Source organism: Syngnathus scovelli, chromosome 11 (genome assembly GCF_024217435.2).
Source record: "Syngnathus scovelli strain Florida chromosome 11, RoL_Ssco_1.2, whole genome shotgun sequence".
Lineage (NCBI taxonomy): Eukaryota > Metazoa > Chordata > Actinopteri > Syngnathiformes > Syngnathidae > Syngnathus > Syngnathus scovelli.
Window position 1 is genome coordinate 6,720,510 of NC_090857.1, and position 19,974 is coordinate 6,740,483.

General features: G+C 43.4%; 5 protein-coding genes across 5 annotated transcripts; 1 reads left to right on the forward strand and 4 right to left on the reverse strand.

Moving 5' to 3' along the window:
• Nucleotides 1-93: 93 nt before the first annotated feature.
• On the reverse strand, nucleotides 94-7,869 carry LOC125976819 (inter-alpha-trypsin inhibitor heavy chain H3-like). The gene is made up of 23 exons (XM_068652327.1): nucleotides 7,314-7,869; nucleotides 7,174-7,203; nucleotides 6,716-6,739; nucleotides 6,473-6,627; nucleotides 5,834-5,938; nucleotides 5,608-5,770; nucleotides 5,420-5,530; nucleotides 5,171-5,299; nucleotides 4,968-5,084; nucleotides 4,716-4,884; nucleotides 4,523-4,648; nucleotides 4,219-4,400; nucleotides 3,925-4,110; nucleotides 3,659-3,798; nucleotides 3,416-3,576; nucleotides 2,961-2,987; nucleotides 2,793-2,864; nucleotides 2,594-2,707; nucleotides 2,300-2,501; nucleotides 1,951-2,123; nucleotides 1,615-1,726; nucleotides 841-1,540; nucleotides 94-492 (listed from the first exon to the last, which is right to left on the reverse strand). Exons 1-22 carry the CDS (start codon nucleotides 7,425-7,427, stop codon nucleotides 1,402-1,404), a joined length of 2,751 nt encoding a protein of 916 aa, XP_068508428.1. The 5' UTR covers nucleotides 7,428-7,869; the 3' UTR covers nucleotides 94-492; nucleotides 841-1,401.
• A 138-nt stretch (nucleotides 7,870-8,007) lies between these two features.
• On the reverse strand, nucleotides 8,008-10,500 carry mustn1b (musculoskeletal, embryonic nuclear protein 1b). Its single transcript, XM_049732750.2, has 4 exons — nucleotides 10,353-10,500; nucleotides 9,029-9,187; nucleotides 8,832-8,955; nucleotides 8,008-8,406 (listed from the first exon to the last, which is right to left on the reverse strand). The coding sequence occupies exons 2-4, from the start codon at nucleotides 9,035-9,037 to the stop codon at nucleotides 8,294-8,296; spliced, it is 246 nt and encodes an 81-aa protein (XP_049588707.1). The 5' UTR covers nucleotides 9,038-9,187; nucleotides 10,353-10,500; the 3' UTR covers nucleotides 8,008-8,293.
• On the forward strand, nucleotides 9,917-13,365 carry nelfcd (negative elongation factor complex member C/D). Its single transcript, XM_049732746.2, has 15 exons — nucleotides 9,917-10,136; nucleotides 10,232-10,344; nucleotides 10,437-10,546; nucleotides 10,624-10,733; nucleotides 10,794-10,901; nucleotides 10,980-11,132; nucleotides 11,244-11,374; nucleotides 11,470-11,635; nucleotides 11,795-11,929; nucleotides 11,988-12,127; nucleotides 12,203-12,317; nucleotides 12,387-12,482; nucleotides 12,553-12,693; nucleotides 12,789-12,918; nucleotides 13,007-13,365. Exons 1-15 carry the CDS (start codon nucleotides 10,080-10,082, stop codon nucleotides 13,039-13,041), a joined length of 1,740 nt encoding a protein of 579 aa, XP_049588703.1. The 5' UTR covers nucleotides 9,917-10,079; the 3' UTR covers nucleotides 13,042-13,365.
• On the reverse strand, nucleotides 13,231-15,954 carry ctsz (cathepsin Z). Its single transcript, XM_049732749.1, has 6 exons — nucleotides 15,762-15,954; nucleotides 14,955-15,118; nucleotides 14,625-14,804; nucleotides 14,389-14,539; nucleotides 13,798-13,960; nucleotides 13,231-13,722 (listed from the first exon to the last, which is right to left on the reverse strand). The coding sequence occupies exons 1-6, from the start codon at nucleotides 15,884-15,886 to the stop codon at nucleotides 13,594-13,596; spliced, it is 912 nt and encodes a 303-aa protein (XP_049588706.1). The 5' UTR covers nucleotides 15,887-15,954; the 3' UTR covers nucleotides 13,231-13,593.
• A 278-nt stretch (nucleotides 15,955-16,232) lies between these two features.
• On the reverse strand, nucleotides 16,233-19,899 carry npepl1 (aminopeptidase like 1). The gene is made up of 12 exons (XM_049732747.2): nucleotides 19,700-19,899; nucleotides 18,818-19,003; nucleotides 18,524-18,694; nucleotides 18,187-18,276; nucleotides 18,035-18,116; nucleotides 17,774-17,916; nucleotides 17,545-17,622; nucleotides 17,351-17,451; nucleotides 17,132-17,255; nucleotides 16,873-17,049; nucleotides 16,653-16,763; nucleotides 16,233-16,546 (listed from the first exon to the last, which is right to left on the reverse strand). Exons 1-12 carry the CDS (start codon nucleotides 19,847-19,849, stop codon nucleotides 16,388-16,390), a joined length of 1,572 nt encoding a protein of 523 aa, XP_049588704.1. The 5' UTR covers nucleotides 19,850-19,899; the 3' UTR covers nucleotides 16,233-16,387.
• Nucleotides 19,900-19,974: the final 75 nt, after the last annotated feature.

Sequence of the window (19,974 nt, forward strand, 5' to 3'; positions counted from 1 at the left end):
CAACAGAGGCTTAGTGAGTGGACTCTTTCAACACTGTAAGTTGAGTCTCAAGGTGATTCAAACCACCAGAAAACCATCAAACTTAAGACACAGTTTACATGTTTTTGTACATGGTGCTTTTGTGGCTAGCAAGTCACTTTTTATTTATTTATAGTGAACAAGAGATAAAAACATACAAACAGAAAAAAATACTTCTAAGCATCGATTGGGAGCACATCAGTGTGACTCATGCATGTCTGATTCATTCACTGTGTAAATTGCAAAGTGCAACTCACCCACCGTGTAAACATTTTTTTAACAAATAGTTACAAAACAATATAAAAAAAACATCAACTCGATGGCATCGAGTATTTTCGCAAACGAGTCTTGCAATGAGGCGCTACTTGTTGAACACGCTGGCTCCTGGGGCTTGGGCAGCAGGCTTGGCCAGGGACGTCTCAGCCCCTGACCTGACGTTGCTGAACACGGATGGTGCTACTTTGCCCATTCTCTCTGAAACAACAAAAGCACAACAGATACAGTACATGACAAAGTTCTGCAAAAACAGGTGATATCCGATTTTCTCATTCTTTTGTCTGACTCCAAAGTACTCTGTGAAATTCCTGCGATACACAATTTATTCCTGTTATTTCAAAAGAGTTTCAAAAGACATGTGAATGGAACTTTCCAAGCAATAAGTTACAACACACAACAATAAACATCCTGGTCTCAAATCCTACATGAGAATGCTCGTTGCAAGGTCATAAGTAAATAAATTTAAAAAAATAATAATAAAAAGTCCGCCAAAGCTTAGGCTCAAATTTCAATTTGAAACACTTCACAGAATATCTGCAGAATTACCTCCACAAGCGCATTTCTGCGGGAGACAAGCAGAGCTTCTTGCCCCTGTGCTGCAAGCACAATGCAGAGACAAGCCCACCGTACGATTCCCCACAAAACAGGCATGTTGACGACGAGGAGAGTCTGAACCACCAACACTCCACGGCTGAAAACAAATGCTGTGGGAATTCCGGGCATGTGAAAGAAAGTCGACCCAGAAGTACTCGACTCCACCCACTCAGGGTCCCAGAAGGAGAATTTCTGTTTACACTCAGACAGAGTGAGTCAGTGATAGCCTTTTACCGGAAACTGGCATGTGTGGGTTTGAGAATGCGAGGGAAGTGTTGTAACCCAAAGTCAAATCTGGACTTGCCCATCCAGATGGATAGATTTGTTGCACCCAAGAAAACAAAGGCAACTTTGTGCAAAAGGGAAGCCAAGAATTGATTGATTAAATGATAAGTTTAAAAAAAAAACTGTTGAAAATTTGGACAAGTTTTATTCCACACGGGTATAAAACTGCTCAGATTTGTGTTTTGTCATTATGGATCAAGAAAAACATAATTTGACATTTTTTTACCTCTAAACTGTTTTAAAGAGGCCAGACACAATGTAGTCCGAGAAATCTCCGTCAATGAGGCCTGTGCCATTATTATGAATGAACCAGCAGGGAACATTTTCTCCGTTCTTCACATCTCTTCTGAAGTCGCGTTGCCAGCCTCTGTGGAGCAGCAAAAGTCTGCCATGAACAAAAAGCTGAAACTTATTTAAGAACACCAGTCGTGTCTTACTTACCTGGTCACATTGAGCTCATGTCCCTTGACGTACATGGTGGCATCTGGTTTCTCTGGGACTTCTCCGGGGCGCAAGTTTGTGACCTCGTATTCAAGCCCGTGGTAGAACTGACCTGCATGAGGAGCCACCAAGGTACGATCATTTTAGCTACTGTATAGTCAGAGGCATCATCAAGACTCCATCCATCCATCCATCCATCCATCCATCCATCCATCCATCCATCCATCCATCCATCCATCCATCCATCCATCCATCCATCCATCCATCCATCCATCCATCCATCCATCCATCCATCCATCCATCCATCCATCCATCCATCCATCCATCCATCCATACCTAGCATCCCATGAACAGACGGTGACAGGAGGTGGGTGTCCAGAGTGTAGAAGCCCAAATAATCCCGATGGTACGGGTGCTTCTCCCACACTTTATGTAGCAGGATCACAAACTTCACAGAATCTTTTAGAGTTACTGTCAGGCTGCGATCCTTGGTCACGAGAATATCCATGCTAGGGACAAAAGGAGAGATGAGTAAAGAAGAAAGAAGGGGTATAATGATGGATGAATGTTTTTTTTTTTGGCCACGTATAATAAGACTTGCAGATGTTACTATTGTGTTCGTGACTCTGATTCAGATGAGGATGCCAAAGGCCTTTTTTACACAATCTACTACTGACTCACTTACGTATCTCCCTTGAGGGAAGTCGTGTTGGACCACTGCAACCTGAGTCGATTGCCATCTTGGATCACTGAAATGCCTTGAGTGCTCACCTCCATCCTCACTCCAAGATTTCTGTGGATTATGCCAAAACGCCAAAAGTACGTATAGATTTTACCGTCGGGAGGAATTTGTTTGTCTCCTATGGTCTGGCCATTCACCAAAATACCTGATGAATGAGGAAACAAAATAATTCATCTGCATGATTTGCATTAGGATTCAAATGTTTTAGCATATGATCTTCTGTGAAATTGGTCCGACCTGACTTTGTGTCTTTGACAAGGTTGAAAATAGTTCCTGGTTTGTCATTGATATTGAAACACAGCGCATCGTCGCTGTCTGGTAGCTCCAGGATAAAATGGGGATCTCCATCCACTGCAAACCAACACATTCAATGATGTATTTTCATTTGTGATTCACGTCGAGTCGACCGAATTTATTGAAAATTGAGAGTACTTACCAAAATAAGAGGGTGGCGCATAGGCAGTATGGGATGGAAAAGGTCGGGATGCCATTGTATGGAAATGAGGGTCTGTACAATATCCCAGAAAAAAAGAAAGACTGGTAAATCAGTTGTCATTATTTTCACAAAAACACAACAATAAGTATTAAAAAAAAAAAGTCTTACGTGCTCGCTCTGCCGCTTGTCTTTCCTCTGTCAATGAAAAAAAGAGGAAAAATAATTTGCTACGTCACCATTCTAAATCAGGGATAGGTTTGACCGCATTCACAGATTGCGATTAAATTAATGAAAGTTTATTAATTTTTTTTAAAACATTACTAAAATGACTCTAAATTATAACCTTTAATTTAACTGAAAAAAACTATATATATTTTGAGGCAAAATAATAAAAAGGTCTATTGGTTGATTGCACAAAGTGCACACCCATAAATTGCATTTTTGACAAGTGCATTCAGTCCTGGAGGATACCATCATCTTGATAAATCTTGATTTGGCAATCGCACTCTCTTCCCTTGCAAACTTTCTGCATCTTTATAATTGCAGCGACATCTTTCTAGCATTCTTTTGGTGACATAAACTTGAAATAATTGATCATAAATAAATAAAGATCCATGTCTCACCCTCAGTCAATTTGTTAGCAATGAGGGGACTGTCTGTTTTGTTCTCAATCTCAGGTTTGGTGACCACCATGGAAGTGAGAGGGGTGACAAAACTGTATTGTAGGGACATCCCCAAGGCCTTGGCTGTGGCATTTTCTTTCTCATCCTGGCTACTAGTCTTGCTGTAAAAAAGGATACCAATAGGGGCCATCCATCCATTTTCTATGGCTTTTTTCAAAGAGTGTCACAAATATTTAAGATTACCTTTTCTCCAGTAGTTGCTGAATGGTAAGATAAGCCCACAGACGCTCGGTGAAGTCCCCAAAGATGTACTCGTCGTCTGGATAAATCGTGCCCCAGTCCAGAGCACTGGTCTGGCCCTGCACTTGGAAGTTCTCCTCAAACTATAGGGCAGGCAAACAATTTAGGAAGCAATATCTGCTGAAGATTATATCTTAATATGGAATATGGAATTCTCTGTCAGCAACAGTGCGTGTGTGTGGTTCAATAAAAGTCAGAGAAGGTCTCACCCCTTGGCCGACCACTTCCACCAGCATGTTGTCCAGGTCGTTGTCCAGCAGTCGACCAGCCACCACAATCTCAGAGCCATTAAACAACTGGCTAAAGTGGTTGGTGGTTAGAAAACCCACTGCATTGTCAGGGTAACGTAAATCCACCTCGGAAAGCAGCGGGCTGGACACCTCCTCGAAGAAACCCTGGAATAAATTCATTTATTTGGGGCATTCAATTTTTTGCCACATTTAGAATGTCAGCTCTTAGCTTTAGCTTGTGCTAATGCTGTAAAATGAACCTGCATTTCCCACCTGAAGTTGAAGAACGGCATCGGAGGCCTCAAAGATTCTACGAGCCAGTCCTTTGTTTTTTTGACTCAGCACATTTAAGAAGCCATAGTCCACCTTATTTCCAAATCCGAGACTGAATAAAGTCGTGTTTCCGCGATTGGCAGCGGCAAAATTCTCTTGGATCCTTATCGGATCTGTCTCACCTTCAGAAGACAAAATGTGGCCAAATTTGATTAGAAATAAAAATGACATCTGCCTTTGACTGAGAAAGCAGCAAATGTAGAACATCCCTCCCAAATGAAGAAACAAAACAGCACATGCTGACCTGAACTGGGCATTCCATCAGTGAGTAAAATGATCATGTCAACGCTTCGCTCTGGGACCCTCTTCTCGGCTTTGTCTTCCAGCAGCATTTTTAATCCTCTTAACAATGCACTATTTATGTCAGTTCCTAGAACGAGAACAGACAATTAAAAAAAAGCATTCTTAAGCGTGTAAAATTGCAGTTCTTTGATCACCTCCTCTGGGCCTCAACAAATCGGCATATTCTATGGCCTTGTCCACGTTGTCCTTTGTAGCTTTGATCAGTGTTTCCTTCCAACACTCAATCGAGTGATCAAACTCCACAATGGCGAAATGGTCATCCTCTTTCAGATCAGAAAGGATGGCTTTCATTGCCCATCGGGTCTGGAAGGAAAACATTTGCTCGTCAGAACATTCCATTACGACAATCTGAGCCTGAGGGCATCAGCGCTCACATAGTCGCTTACCTGGTGCATTTTATTTCCGGACATTGAGCCACTCCTATCAATCACAAACACTACATTTGTTGGCACTCTTGGCAGGTCGGGTGGTGCAAAGTAATGCACAAAGTATCCGTTCACAATCTGAAGGGAAGAAAAGGTTACGCTAAGTCGTCAAAATGGCGTTGTGGCAATCCAAAGAATTGATTAATAAGAAATTCACAGATGACCTGAATGTCCCCGAGGCTGGTTGCACGCTTCACATCATACGAGATGACAAAATCTCCATCGATCAGCGTGCCATCACAGTCCGGGCATTTTCTCTGCTGATCCAGAGTCGGTGAGAAGGCAATGTGTGCCTGGAAGTAGGAGCAAATCTATCCATCAACCAACTTGACAACAGAAATCTTCTGAGATCGTGCCACATAATTGAGCACATCCCTGCGCCAAAATTCAGCCGAAAACTTTCCAAAATGTACCTTCTTCTCGGTCACAGTTTTCTCCACCATGGGGAGCAAGTCATTGGTGAGAAACGTCGCATGGGCGTCAACTGAAGCGATTCCTTGAGGCTCATAGATGTTCGCTACGATCTGATTCAAACATGTCCAGAAATTGTGACACGTCATTTAGCACCAATTTCAGGATTGGTAAATGAAAATGCAGTAACCTGAAACTCCTGGACAAGTTGTTTTGGTTTCACTCGGGTCAGGATCTCATACTGGCCCAGTTTCCTCTGGAGGAGCTCCTCGTGGGTCAAAACGAACGTAACGTTACTTTTCGCGGCGATGTTGACAGACACTGAAAACTTCTCCATTTTCCTCCCAGAAACCCTTGATAGAAGCACCATAGAAGTCATGACATGATCCAAGTCTCATTTGTCTTTGCCGACTTACTTGACCAGTCCGGCGGTCTGTCCTGAAGAAACCGCCTTCTCATACTGTTTCTTGGCTTTCTCTTTCTCCTTCACCTCTCCGACATACACTTGACCATCAATCTCCCTGTGAAGAAAGATCTGTGTCAAAGTCCCCAAGTCAGAATGGACTTTAGAACCGCGTATCTGTTGTGTAAACAAGAACCGATTTGTGTTCCCCGACGCATGATTTTAAACCCAGGCTACATTCCGCCCACGGATTTTTGGCAATTATCCACTGAAGTCAACCAAAACGACACCATTTTTGACAACCCTTGCTCTAAAACAGGGGTGTCAAACTTATTTTTGTCGAGGGCCTCATCATAGTCATAATTTTCCTCGGAGGGCCATTATCGACGTATTCTATATACATGCAGTATAGGCTACACAACAAACGAATAATGAATAACTAGTTTTGAAATCAGAAAAAAAAACATTCTGTTTTAAAAGGACAAATGGTAATAAAAATTAGTAACAATGTCTCTATTTTTTAAAAGTGACATTTGTAATTTTAGTAATGACACAAAGTCGATGCAAAATTTGTCTTTGTTGCGGGCCGTATCTGGCCCCCGGGCATTGAGTTTGACACCAATGCTCTAAAATATCATCATGATGACCTTACATGCTAAAATTGGTGATGAAGGCCGTTTTGGGGAGGTCCACTTCGAAGAAGATTTCCTGCGAGACGTTGGCTTTGTTCAAAGCCGTGGATGTTATGACGGTGTGAGCGAACCGAGACATCACGACACAGTCCACCTTCACACTGAGCACCTCCACCTGCCAAATGAAGTGATGCTTGTTTGAGTACACTCTTTATGCCTGGGGATGATCATGTTGGGAATTGCAGAAGAATATATATTCTCACCGTGAGATCCTGCATACTTCTTTTCTGTAAGAAAGAAATAGACAATTACACCTTCTGACATGCAAGTCAGCGATCCACAAGTGTGCAAAGCTGAAGTGCAAATTTTGAAAACTCTTAAATGCTCTGAAGCAAGCCACTACGTTACCACCAGGCAGTTTTGCGATCTGGAACAGATTTTTTCTTTCATTATTATCATTGTTTTCAGAAAATTCAATATTCGGTTGAAGAACCAACATCCTGCGATGAATAATGCTTCGCCTCAAGTACTTTCAATCACATAAAGCACAATGTGACATATAAATAAAGACATCTTTACTGCTTTGGCCCTCAGCTAATTTCTTTACATTGTCTTTAAAAAACAGTACTATATTTGTGTTTATTAAAATACATCAAAAATGTGGTGGGCTAACAACTAAAACTTGATAAACTATTAAGTCAAGGTAAGTTTTGCCAAATACCTTTAGTGACCTGGCAGGATGTCTTGCCTCCTATAAAAACAAAGAGCAGACAAACAAACTAGAAATCAGAAAAGATTCTTAAAATGTCACAAAAAATGCTCAACTCTTTTAAAACTTAATCCTAGACGTCTGAATATTACCTCGGCAGCTCCATGAGGTCCAGGGATGACCAAATCTGCCTGAACCGGGCTGGGCAGCCATAAGCAGGCGCTGCCCCACAGCAGCAGTAGACCAACAGTCAATGCTCCAGACATGACCAAAGCTCAACTGAACACACAGTTACTTTCATCCCTAAAATAAGTTCTCCTGCCAATAGGAGGGACCCAGTACTGACCAACTAAAAGCCATGTCCCAGGAAGCTTGAAAAAAAATATACATATTTGGTATCTGCTGTGTGTTTACAACATTGTCAAACGCTTTTTGCAACACTGCAGAGTATCATAATCGCCGCATTTCATATTAACCATAGTAATGTTTCGTGCATGACATACAGTACAAGCACATTTGCTGTACCAGCGAAATAAAATGTTTTTAAAGTTTCTTGCTAGTGAATAGTGCACTGTTCAGTTTGCCCCGCTCTCATTTTTTTTATAGCTTAATTATGCATCCTGTCCTCACTTGTGCTGGAGTCGTCAAGTTGCCACTGTAGCTTTAGTGCAACTTAAAGAAAAAATAAAAATAAAAACATATTGCTGGCTGTAATTTCTCATATCGTGGCCAGGGGATTTTACGTTCACAATTCAACAGAGGCTTAGTGAGTGGACTCTTTCAACATTGTAAGTTGAGTCTCAAGGTGATTCAAACCACCAGAAAACCATCAGACTTAAGACACAGTTTACATGTTTTTGTACATGGTGCTTTTGTGGCTAGCAAGTAACTTTTTATTTATTTATAGTGAACAAGAGATAAAAACGTACAAACAGAAAAAAATACTTCTAAGCATCGATTGGGAGCACATCAGTGTGAGTCATGCATGTCTGACTCATTCACTGTGTAAATTGCAAAGTGCAACTCACCCACCGTGTAAATTTTTTTTTAACAAATGGTTACAAATCAATATAAAAAAAACATCAACTCGATGGCATCGAGTATTTTCGCAAACGAGTCTTGCAATGAGGCGCTACTTGTTGAAGACGCTGGCTCCTGGGGCTTGGGCAGCAGGCTTGGCCAGGGACGTCTCGGCCCCTGACCTGACGTTGCTAAACACGGACGGTGCTACTTTGCCCATTCTCTCTGAAACAACAAAAGCACAACAGATACAGTACATGACAAAGTTCTGCAAAAACAGGTGATATCTGATTTTATCATTCTTTTGTCTGACTCCAAAGTGCTTGCAAAATGAATCGATAATTCCGTAAGACTTGACTTTATCGACAAATGTGATGCGTCATATTTTATCACAAATATCAATAGATGGAAAAAAGTGAAAACACCCTTGTTCGATTCCCAGTCAGGGAACTAACTTTTGATGGTGCGTATTTTTCTTGTTGCTGTATTATGTTACGGGGCACCAATTGTCTAATTTGCCCTAAGCGCTATATTGCTGTGTGCTGATAGATGGAACAACACCAAGCCATCTTGAAAACGTACTTGTTGGAATGGAAACAAACTTCACGTTTGTGAAAGTGTGACGAGAGGAAAGAACCCATGCGACTTACCACACTCCGCCATGACCTCATAGGTCTTACTCTTGACTTCACCCTTAAGGCCCAGTTTGCTGCGGGCTCCTTTCAGGTCCTCCTCCTTCATGGGGGGACGCTTCTTCTTTTTCACTTCGCCTGGCTAGGATGGACACAAAAGGGTTGACAGTGTTACAGTATAAAATGATTAAAACTCGATTAAAAACTGAACTTACCTGAGACATGTTGCTCCAAGTTGTTGTGTCGGTTCTTTTCGGTATGTCTGCTGGGCGCCTGGGGTGTGTCTCCTAGCCCCCTCGAGCCTGACGTGATGCATATATATAGTCCGGCCAGGGTATGACTCAGCCCCCCCATCAGCTTCTGTCCATTGGTGCCTGTTGTCGTGGTGTATTATTAGGTGTGATGTGAGAGATGGAGCAGCTGGAATGACTCTTCAGTACACTACGATGATCTTACAGAGCAAATTGAAGCCACTCTTCTCTCACCATCTCTTAATGCTCAATGTGCTTGAGATAAAGTGCTTTATTTGGCCAATGATAAGACATCTGCTGGTAATGTCACTCAGGCACATTGCTGTGCCAAAGAAACAGAAAAGAAAAGAAAAAAAATGTGATCGGTTGTGTAAGAGGGGTAAAGTACACTTCAGCTGCAAAGAATAGTTGATCTTTTGGCCACAAATAAAACCTGTATAAAAACCAATACAGGAGGAGACTCTGTAAATCAATCGGGGAATAAGCTTGACCAATAGGGTGGATATTTAAGGACTTCTGCAGTAGCTGGACTTTCAGATTTTTTTTTTTATTCAACTCTGCTACATATCTCTACCGCATAGGTATCAAACTCAAGGCCCGGGGGGCCAGATACGGCCCACCACCTCATTTTATGTGGCCCACAAAGACAAATTGTGCATTAACTTCATGTGTCAATACTAAAATTATAAATTGTAATCACTTTTAAAAAAGAGATGATGCTCGCATTTTTTTGTTTTTATTAGTCTCTGATTTGAAAGCTACTAATTCATCACTTTGTTGTGCAGCCTATCATTATATGCCTTCAATAAGCCGCGGGTAAGTCAGTTGTGCCTTACAGGACAAATTCGGGGCAATGCCTCGAGGAGGCGTGGCTTACGTTCAGCGCCTCGCCATTTTCCTGCGGATCACCTGGCTAGCTTACTGAACAAACATCTTCGTAGTGTTTCTCGTTGTTTGCAAGGAACCAAATAACGAGTCACTACAGTTAGTTAAATTCTAACCAGTACCCGGCGACATGGACGAGGAATATTATAGCGGCGGGGGGGATTGGGAAGGCCCGGACGCTAACACGGTAAGACTTGTTGCTGTTATTGTTAGCATCCCAATTGAATGGGGCAAGGGGGGTGACACTACTAACTTAATGACAATCTTGCCATTTTCTTTCAGGAGGATACATATATTGATGTGGAAAATTTGGGAAAAATCCAAGAGGATTGTCTGAAGAAATTTTCCAGCAGGGATTACATCATGGAGCCTGCCATTTTCAACACCCTTAAAATGTACGCACCTGTTTTCATGCAAGTTGCAGCATCCTGTTTTGAAATATGACGAGAGCATTGAATTTGAGCTTCTCTTGTATTTTTGGTTCCAGGTATTTCCAGGCAGGTGGTTCTCCAGAACACGTCATCCAACTTCTGTCAGAAAACTACTCCGCAGTGGCTCAGACCGTCAACCTGCTGGCCGAGTGGCTCATCCAGATGGGTTGGCAGCTCCTCCCATCCTGCTTTTGCTTCTCCTCACTCTTGTTCATCTAGCTGGAATTGTCATGTGCTTTACAGGTGTTGAGCCTGCACAAGTACAGGAACGAGTTGAGAATCACCTTAAAAGTCTGCTGATAAAGCACTTTGATCCCCAAAAAGCAGATTCCATTTTCACCGTGGAGGGCGAGGTAGGGCATCTGCTAATATTAATCAAGTCACCTAATTAACTTGAGTCTGAATGTCTTTAGACTCCTGCTTGGCTGGAGCAGATGATCGCTCACACCACTTGGCGAGACCTCTTCTACAAGCTGGCTGAGGCTCATCCCGATTGTCTGATGCTCAACTTCACCGTGAAGGTATGACGTCAGAAACTTTTGAAGTAATTTGTGGATTGAGTATCTCAGTCAAACTCCGCTGCAATGTTTGTTTTGTAGCTGATTTCAGACGCAGGCTACCAGGGCGAAATCACCAGTGTGTCGACGGCGTGCCAGCAGCTGGAGGTTTTCTCTCGGGTGTTGAGGACATCTTTAGCTACGTTGCTGGATGGAGGAGAGGAGAACCTGGAAAAGAACCTGCCAGAATTTGCTGTGAGGCCCCTTTTGAGAATTCTTAACACGACTATGTGTTGTATAATTGTGTTGTATAGAGTTCTTTTTCATTTTAGTCTCCCTTATTTTTGATTTCATGTCTCTTTTTAGAAAATGGTGTGCCACGGTGAGCACACATACCTCTTCGCTCAGGCTATGATGTCCATCCTGGCCCAGGAAGAGCAAGGCGGCTCAGCTGTACGTCGGATTGGTCAGGAGGTGCAGAAGTCGGCCCACAAGAGGTACTACTCAACTAAAGGCATTTTCTAGAAATGCGGCACACGATGTGCATGCCTTTGCACTGTTGGATGTTGATTGTGTGACTCTGTCGTGTCAGGGGCCACGATGCCAGTCAGATAACACTGGCACTGGGTACGGCAGCGGCCTACCCTCGTGCCTGCCAGGCGCTGGGGGCCATGTTGTCCAAAGGAGCCCTGAATCCTGCCGATATCACTGTGCTCTTTAAGATGTTCAGCAGCATGGACCCACCTCCTGTGGAGCTGGTGAGGAATAATATGACATCATGGCATTACTAGAAACATTTTAATCATTCTTCCATTGTGATGTAGACTTTTTTTTTTTTTTATCCATTTCATTTCCTTCATTGGTAGAATCAAGGCGATCGATTTACTGACGAGCACTTCCTCTTTGTTGTTCCTCAGATCAGAGTGCCAGCTTTTCTGGACCTCTTCATGCAGTCGCTGTTCAAGCCTGGCTCAAAGATTAACCAAGATCATAAGCACAAATATATTCACATCCTGGCCTACGCCGCCAGCGTGGTCGAGACGTGGAAAAAGGTTGGGACCTCTCGTGTTTTGCTTTTCAACAGTGGCTAAGAATATGTTGCGATCGTAGAACAAGCGAGTGAACATCAACAAGGATGAGCTCAAATCATCTTCGAAGGCCATAGAAACGGTGCATAACCTTTGCTGCAACGAAAACAAAGGCGCCACAGAGTTGGTGGCTGAGCTCGGTACCCTGTACCAGTGCATACGGTGAGTGGAAGGCTGCCAAATGGAGGTAATCGAACACAATTAGTTGATGGCTTCGGTTGATTTTCGCGCTCTCAGGTTCCCAGTGGTTGCCATGGGGGTTCTGAAGTGGGTGGACTGGACCGTTTCGGAGCCTCGCTACTTTCAGCTGCAGACCGATCACACACCGGTCCATTTGGCTCTGCTGGATGAGGTACAAAGAAAGAGTTGGAGTTTTTTTTCCCAAAGACAACAGCTAACGTGTTTTTTCTTTCCCCGGCAGATTTGCACGTGTCATCAGCTGCTGCACCCTCAGGTTCTTCAGCTGCTCATCAAGCTCTTTGAGACTGAGCACTCGCAGCTCGACGTAATGGAACAGGTGTGTTTCTCGATCGGTTCCTCACCTCAGGTATATCCTTAAGTGATGACACAATTTACTTTCCTCCCAGTTGGAGCTCAAGAAGACTCTCCTGGACCGGATGGTACATCTGCTGAGTCGTGGTTATGTCCTGCCGGTGGTTGGCTACATTCGCAAGTGTCTGGAAAAGCTCAACACTGACATCTCCCTCATTCGCTATTTTGTCACGGAGGTAACTAACACAGTGCTTAATGAATAATCACATTTTCTGTGCCGTTAAAGAAGATTTGTGCACTAAAGCTGACTTGACTTGCTGTCCTTACAAAGGTCCTAGACGTGATCGCACCTCCATACACGTCTGACTTTGTTCAGCTCTTCCTGCCCATCTTGGAGAACGATAGCATCGCAGGAACAATCCGCACGGAAGGCGAACACGACCCGGTTGCAGAATTCATCGGTACGCTGCCTCCCCCAAACCTAAAGTTTTTTGGGTTTTTTTTGGTCTTATTGATTTAAGGAAACTAACTCGCTGTTCTGTTTTCCAGCTCATTGCAAGTCTAATTTCATCATGATTAATTGAGGACATCTTTTGGATTGACCGGTCTGATGACGCAACTTGGGACTTGGGGCCATTGAGATAAACTGGGAGCTACTTGAGATGCAGCTTCAGGACAGCTTTGTCTCCGCACAGTGAGAAGGCCACACAGCATCTCTTAAAGACTGACATTGTCAGCACAATCATTGTGTGAAAAAACTTATGTGCAACCTGTTGTACTATCAAGGCACGCTTTAATCACTTCAGTGGAACTCAGAGCAGAGCAACGTGACAGTGGTTCACCATTCATTTTAAGATATGTTGCTTATTTTTATTTTAAGATGCAAACAAGTCTTTTGTGATTTTCAAGTCTGTCTGGACTTTTGTTGTGTGGGAAATTTGCTACGTGATCGTTGTCAGATCTCACCCACGATCAAGTGACTTTTTTTAAGACTACTTAACAGTCTGCACCTCTCTGACAATTAAAATGCCAACCATTTGGCAATCAAATTTAAAATACACTTCCAGCCAGCAAAAGAATTACACGTTCCCTTTTTGGTTATGATTAAAAGTTAATCCTGACAGTCCTGCTGTAGGCTAGACTAGGTAGTCTTTAGGAACTATAAGGTCTCCATAGACACAGTCCTTCTCTATTGCCAGGTTGTAGGAACTTCCACTTCCTCCCTTGTAGGCACTGGTGACAATCCTGAGCCAACCTTTCTCACCCTGAAGACAACCACAAGACTTTATAACATGACGCTCTCATAATTTAACTTTGTAGCTCTCGATCGACGCGCTTACCCACGGCTCTCCCCAGGAGTTCCGTACGATCCAGTACTCGACATCGTCCTCCACTCCCCATCCCACCACTGACACGATGTGGTTCACGAAGGGCTCCTCAACGTACTCTGAGTAGAGTCCGCCGTTGTACTTGTCTAGTTTTTCTGTCGCCATGATACCACAGCTAAAAGACACAAATGTCCCAGTTTACTTACAATAATATGTTAGTGCAAGCAGTGCATGTAAGCGAGGAAACACTTCACAATTAAAGCCAATGGGGAAAAAAATAAATAATTATTCAATCTTGTTAATACTATTTTTGTATATTTAATGCACTATGGACTTGCCTTGTGTATAAATGGTGCTCTACAAATAAACTTAACTCATCCTACATCTGAAAATGATTTTCCCATATGTTTAACAAATCTGAACACAAATCTGGTAGTTGACGCCCCCATCCTAAAAGAGTTGAATTCCCCAACATGAAGCTTCTAAACTTTAACACAGTGCCTTGGCGCCAAAGCAATACTTTTCTATTAGACACCAGTTTACCATACAAACAAAAAAGCCTCAATGTTTGTAAACTTAAGTGGCAGTTTTCATTCAACAAACCTGATTGGTCCTCTGGCGTAGATCTCGGCCATCATCTTCTCCCTCCCGCTGACCTCTCCGTAATCGCCCACCTTCCACAGAGTATAGTTGCGTACAACATTGCATACGTTGAAAGTGGTGCAGGTGCCACACTGGTTGAAGGGTTTGCAATCTACAGTGGAGGGTCAGAAGAACAAGTGACGGACATGTTTGGGCGGCTCGCTTGGTCGGTTGCTGTCACTCTGAAGGAGCCTCACCCTGGTCTTTGGCCTGGTAGTTATTGCATGTCTCGTCTGGGATGCCGTGGGTGTTGGCGTACTCCCACACCCCGCTGTGATCGCCACCGTGGCAAGAACCAGATTCTCCGCAGTCGAGCACATGCTGCACTGAGAGGTAGGCGGACGGCCACGCCCCCTTCCGCTGAATATTAATGCGATCTAGACATCAATGGAGAAAAGAAGTTTGGTGAGAAAGCCTTACACACTAATGACATAATTGCTATCTGCAATGAATAGTATAATGACACTTTTGAAAAGTGAAATTGGATAATATGCGACACAAAGGAAAAGGAAACTTATGAGTCGAACCTGCCATTGCACTGGTGCTGCCATGAGCCCAGCATGAGCCGCAGTACTGAGGAATATGCTGATTGCGAGTGGTGCTGACAAAGTTGATACCGCCGATGTTTCTCCAGTCCCACGACTTGGGCAGTTCAGAAATGCTCAAATACTCGTGAGGACGAGGCGAGGTCCTGAAAGGAAACAATCAATGTATAAGCTGAATTTTGGTTAATATAGATCCAGATCTATCCTGTGTGGGCATTTGATTCAGATTATCCAACAAATAAAAAGTTCTCCACTTACAATTAAAAAAACAAAACAAAGGCAATGGTAATTATATGAATAATCACAGTGGGTTTAACTATGCAGATTTGGATTTTAATGAATAAATAGTGAGTTGATTATTGACTTGAGGTGGCCACGCCCCTTTCTGGCAGCGAATGTAAAATTTCGTCAGGTCGTAGCTCCCAAACCCCTGCTCCGATTGACCTCAAATTTGAAATTCGGTGTTCATTGACGATCAACAACAGCAATTATGATAATCAAACTGCGCTTTGTTAAAATTTTCATTGGGGGGGGGGGGGACTGAGTTGGCATGGAAAAACTCAGTACCATGAATAACCTGTTTACTTCCTAATTACGAAACAAACGTTAACTGACAATGACATAACTGTTGAATTGCTAATAGAAACGAACAGTCATTCTTAATTAAATTTTAATATTATCACTTAATGTGATGGTTTTTGTGTCTTCCCTTCCAAGTAAAACTCGTGACTGCCTCCGGACAACATGTCGCTAACAAGCTAGCATAACTGCTCAAAACAAGCAACTTACCTCAACCCGAAGCCGTTTTTTCTTGGCCTGGGGACATAACAGGGATTTTTCTCCGTGAAATGCTGTCCGGCCAACACGGCAGACAACAGAACGGAAAATAAAGTAAGGAAAGAAGTGTTCGCCATTTGGACAAGCCGCTTTCCCGGGAAGTTCTCTATTTGTTCGTGTCAACAATCACATGACACTGATGCTGAGTCATTGTACGTCAGATGGACTTCACGTTTCCTACAGCGCCCTCTAGTGGCTTGACCAGTTACTTGCTGGGTAAGCGGAAGATCGTTCCAAGTTGAGGCGTAATTTATTCATTAATAATTTTTTTATGACAAAATGGTTGATACTTTATATTTCAGAACTAAAAAACGTGCAGTGAGAATTCATTTGTCCCAATGTTATACTTGAGGATTTCATTGATTGCTCTAGAGTAAAAAATTTTTAACAGTGGTGATTGGTGAATAGAGCTCAGACAACATAGCCATGTATTTACTTTTATTCGGTGAAGTCAAATGTAATCAAATAGAGTGCAGACTCACAGTTTAGTAAAACACATTAACCCACAGTGAATGGGCACTTGCTTCGACAGTTTCAGGTTTGTGGCGGTAGAGTGCTCCAGCGTGCCGTTGTGTCTCCTATACCAGCCTTCTCCGTTTGCAGTCTTGCTCCATCTGCTCCTCTAACATATTGGAGGCAGCACCCAAAGGAGACACTTGGTTCAGCATAGAGTCATCAGAAGCCTGACCGAAGAGTGCCATTAACAAAGCCACGCCGAATCCTGTGGCTCGCTCCCCCTGCCAAGGCAAGTACAAGGCTCACACTAGCTGCTTTCAACAACAGGCAGTGTCCTGATTGTCTAATCAGAGCACTGACACACTACTGAAATATTTTGGTACTCACAGCATGAACGGGAGAGGCGATGTCAACATGGACCCACACACCGGGCCAATCAAAGCCCAAGTGCGACGCGATGAAGAGGCCAGCGCATGAGCTCTGAGCGTTCTCACGGTCCTGAACAAAAAATAAAAAACATAAGCATTACCAATTTGAAGTATTTCAGTCCATGCCACAAATTGAATGCCACTCAGGGGGGTAGTTGCGGTCTGAGTCAGTTACTCACAGCCACTGAATTTTTCATGTCAGCAAGAGCAGAAGCAAATTCGGTGAAGTGCAGCTCTGGGCAATAAACCAGAGGGTGGGCAAGGTCGCCACTGCTGCGCCCGGCACGTACGCACGCCGTCTCCCACTGTTCACTGTTGGTCATCACGGCTGCGTGGTGCTTCCCTGTAGAAATCCCCTACACAACCAAAACAAAACAAAAGCTTTGCTATCTCAAGGTCAATCTTTATTTAAAAAAAAAAAAAAGTTTTCATCCATACCTGTGCACCCGTCAGCGTGGCCATATCCAGGATGATGTCAGCGGACAGATCTTTGCTGGCATACACCACGCCATCGGCCAGCACTAACCTTCCTTCTGCATCAGTGTTGTTGATCTCCACAGTCCTTTAGAACAACAGCTTAGCTTGTGTTCCGCTTCAGCAAACTGTACTGACTTTCAAACGGTTCTTGCATTACAAGAGCTTGGGAAACCCACTCACTTTCCAGAGTAGAGTGTGTGGATATCATCAGGCCGTGTGGCCGTAGGTCCGACGGAGTTTTCTGCCAGGCAAAACACGGCGTGCAGGTTATCCTTGAAGCCCTGGGACAAAGATAAGAGCGAGAATTTCTCGCCGAGGTCCCACAGCCTCTCAAGCGAGACAGACTGATGAGACGGTTATTGCTGAGAGCTCACCTGTTTGATGGTAGCTTGAAAAGCTCCCAAAATTGCAGCAGCGCCACCGCAGTCTCGCTTCATGCCTGGCATTGTGGTCTAGACCGAATCAAGACAAAAGAATATGTTCAGCAAACTCTTTAGTCAGAACTTCAAAAAACTTTGCTTGCCTTAATATTTTGGGATTTGCCTTTCTAAATGCATGCAAAGAGAAGACCATGTTTACCTACAAGAAAAAAAAAACACCTACCTTTCCCTTAATGCTGAGTCCTCCTGTGTCATACACAATACCTTTGCCCACCCAAGCAATGGTCTGAGTGGCACCATCTGGTGTGTGGCTCAAGACTGCCAATGCAGGAGGATTCTCAGCTGCTTTGCCAACACCATAAATACCTAAAAAGACACAGCTATGCATCAGGCTGCAATAAAATTTGGCCCTCCAAGTTTTCAACGCCAAAAGCTATTTCTTTTGCGTTACCCAGGACTGAATGATCTCCTACAGACACGTTACCTCCAAAGCCTTTTTCCTTCAGCTCCTCTCCACGAATAATCACAGGAGTTATTCCGAGTTTGCTTCCCACAGCCTTGATTTCCTGAAACATGTGCGGGGCCCTTTAGGATCTTGACAGGTTGACCCAAACTGCAGTTGTTGGTTTTCCTCACCTCCAAGAAGTGGTCAGTGTTCATCTCATTACACGGCGTGTCCACAATGCGAGCTGCTAGTCGCACTCCGTCTGCAGTATTGGAGAGACACTGAAAAAAAGGCAACATGGGTCACTGCAAGACTTCTGTAATGTCAAATGACAAATAGCAGAATTGACTAATAGATCCAGTCACTGGCGGAGCTAGAAGGGGGCTTGCTGGGGCACTATTCCCCCTGAAATATGTTTAGACCCCCCAAGTGCCAGGAAATTTACTTTTAGTTTTTTTTCTGTTTTTTTCTTCAGGAAAAACTTTTCCACTTGTTATTCAATCGATCACCAAGTGACTGACTCAGTACCTCAAGCTCGGCCTCATCCATTTGGGTGTTGTCTTGGCCAACAATCACAAATTCGACGGCGACGTGCTTCTTCTCAACCCTGCGAGAGGATGCGGAGCGCCGAGAGAAGATGGGGAACGATCTGGAAATGGCACAGGCTGACGCAAACACCTCTGAGCGCTCACACACCATCTACAGAGGAAACACACATACGCATCAGATGTCTCCATCCACTGGATGAAACAGATTATAGTCCCGGATAGTAACTGATCCATTTAAAGAGGTTGATCATGAGGATGGGGTGCAAGTACTGACCACGATGCAGCGGTTGTTCCCTCCAGGAAGACATGTGCGGACCAGACGGGAGATAAAGTGGGCAGAAGAAGGGCTGTTGTGCCTGCTGACCCGCGAAGGAATGGCAGCCACGGCTGCATAGTTGAGGTACAGGGGACAGCTGTCCGTAGGCTTGGGGCTCAAAGTGTTCAGGGCAGCCTGCCAAATCTGAAAGAACACTACTCATCACTCCATTTCACATGAGGAGTTACAGCAAACCATTAAAACCAAACTTAGATATTATAAGATATTAGAATTGTACTATTTAGCTGTTTTTTGTAAGCTGGATACAAATTTGACAGTTTTGTTAGTAGCACTCTTCTATGTGCTGCAAATATCTAAAACATTTTTATCTTATACATACAAGTTAATAATTGCCTTTTGACCTGTGTTCATAATAAGTCATGAATTAAAGTAATTCTGAGTACTTAAATGAGAACCGAAAGGTAGTGGGTGCAATAAATCCTTGTTCACAAGTCCACTTTCATAAACCGTGTGATATAAGCAGTGTAGATTACTTCCACCTAGTCGAAAGAGATTTTTAATTCTTAATTTTACAAAACAACAACTAATCGCGAGTTTTAAGTACGTTATCCTGGTCAAATGAGGTTTATATGTCGATGAGAAATTAATTCACCGGGCACGTGTAATGAAGCAATTAAATGCCCCAGCTCGTTGGAAATGTAGGTTTTATTCCAATTCATATCGTTGTCAATAATAAAACGTTTGGAAATCCGGTGTCAAAACTATGAAGTGTAAAGTGTAGTTATTTGAGACGGAGCGTCTCGTGTGATTCCTCAATGTGTTAGCTAAACCTTAGCATTAGCATCAGTAAGCAGTCATTGTCATCCACGATCGCGTTACCTCTTTACTGACAACAGGCTGGAGTTTCCCCTTAATTTGGCCCCAGTCAACTTGCTGAAGGTTGGCATGCTGTCCGATTATCAGAATCGGGCGACTCTGTGGGTCGGAGTCACCGGCAGACACCTTGAACTCCAGCACCACGTTCGCCATTTTTGGCCTAGCTAATACATCGGATAGCGGAAAAAGTGCCGGCAACGGTGGCCGGGAGAGGACATAATAGATTAAGCATTGGGGTGGTTTGAATAAATGCCTGTTGAGAATGAAAAATAAAAAAA

Coding starts and splice junctions, on each gene's coding strand:
- LOC125976819 (XM_068652327.1), bottom strand. CDS start 7,427: ATGTCTGGAGCATTGACTGTTGGTCTACTGCTGCTGTGGGGCAGCGCC. Junction 2,865..2,960: donor ACAAGCGGCAGAGCGAGCAC/GTAAGACTTTTT, acceptor GATATTGTACAG/ACCCTCATTTCCATACAATG. Junction 2,502..2,593: donor TGTCAAAGACACAAAGTCAG/GTCGGACCAATT, acceptor CTCATTCATCAG/GTATTTTGGTGAATGGCCAG.
- mustn1b (XM_049732750.2), bottom strand. Junction 8,407..8,831: donor TGAGGTCATGGCGGAGTGTG/GTAAGTCGCATG, acceptor TTGTTGTTTCAG/AGAGAATGGGCAAAGTAGCA.
- nelfcd (XM_049732746.2), top strand. CDS start 10,080: ATGGACGAGGAATATTATAGCGGCGGGGGGGATTGGGAAGGCCCGGAC. Junction 10,345..10,436: donor ATTTTCAACACCCTTAAAAT/GTACGCACCTGT, acceptor TTTTGGTTCCAG/GTATTTCCAGGCAGGTGGTT. Junction 11,636..11,794: donor ACCCACCTCCTGTGGAGCTG/GTGAGGAATAAT, acceptor GTTGTTCCTCAG/ATCAGAGTGCCAGCTTTTCT.
- ctsz (XM_049732749.1), bottom strand. CDS start 15,886: ATGGCGAACACTTCTTTCCTTACTTTATTTTCCGTTCTGTTGTCTGCC. Junction 14,540..14,624: donor CTACCAGGCCAAAGACCAGG/GTGAGGCTCCTT, acceptor CCTCCACTGTAG/ATTGCAAACCCTTCAACCAG. Junction 13,961..14,388: donor TACGCCAGAGGACCAATCAG/GTTTGTTGAATG, acceptor TGTGTCTTTTAG/CTGTGGTATCATGGCGACAG.
- npepl1 (XM_049732747.2), bottom strand. CDS start 19,849: ATGGCGAACGTGGTGCTGGAGTTCAAGGTGTCTGCCGGTGACTCCGAC. Junction 18,277..18,523: donor TGGATGAGGCCGAGCTTGAG/GTACTGAGTCAG, acceptor CCTTTTTTTCAG/TGTCTCTCCAATACTGCAGA. Junction 18,117..18,186: donor ACACTGACCACTTCTTGGAG/GTGAGGAAAACC, acceptor CACATGTTTCAG/GAAATCAAGGCTGTGGGAAG.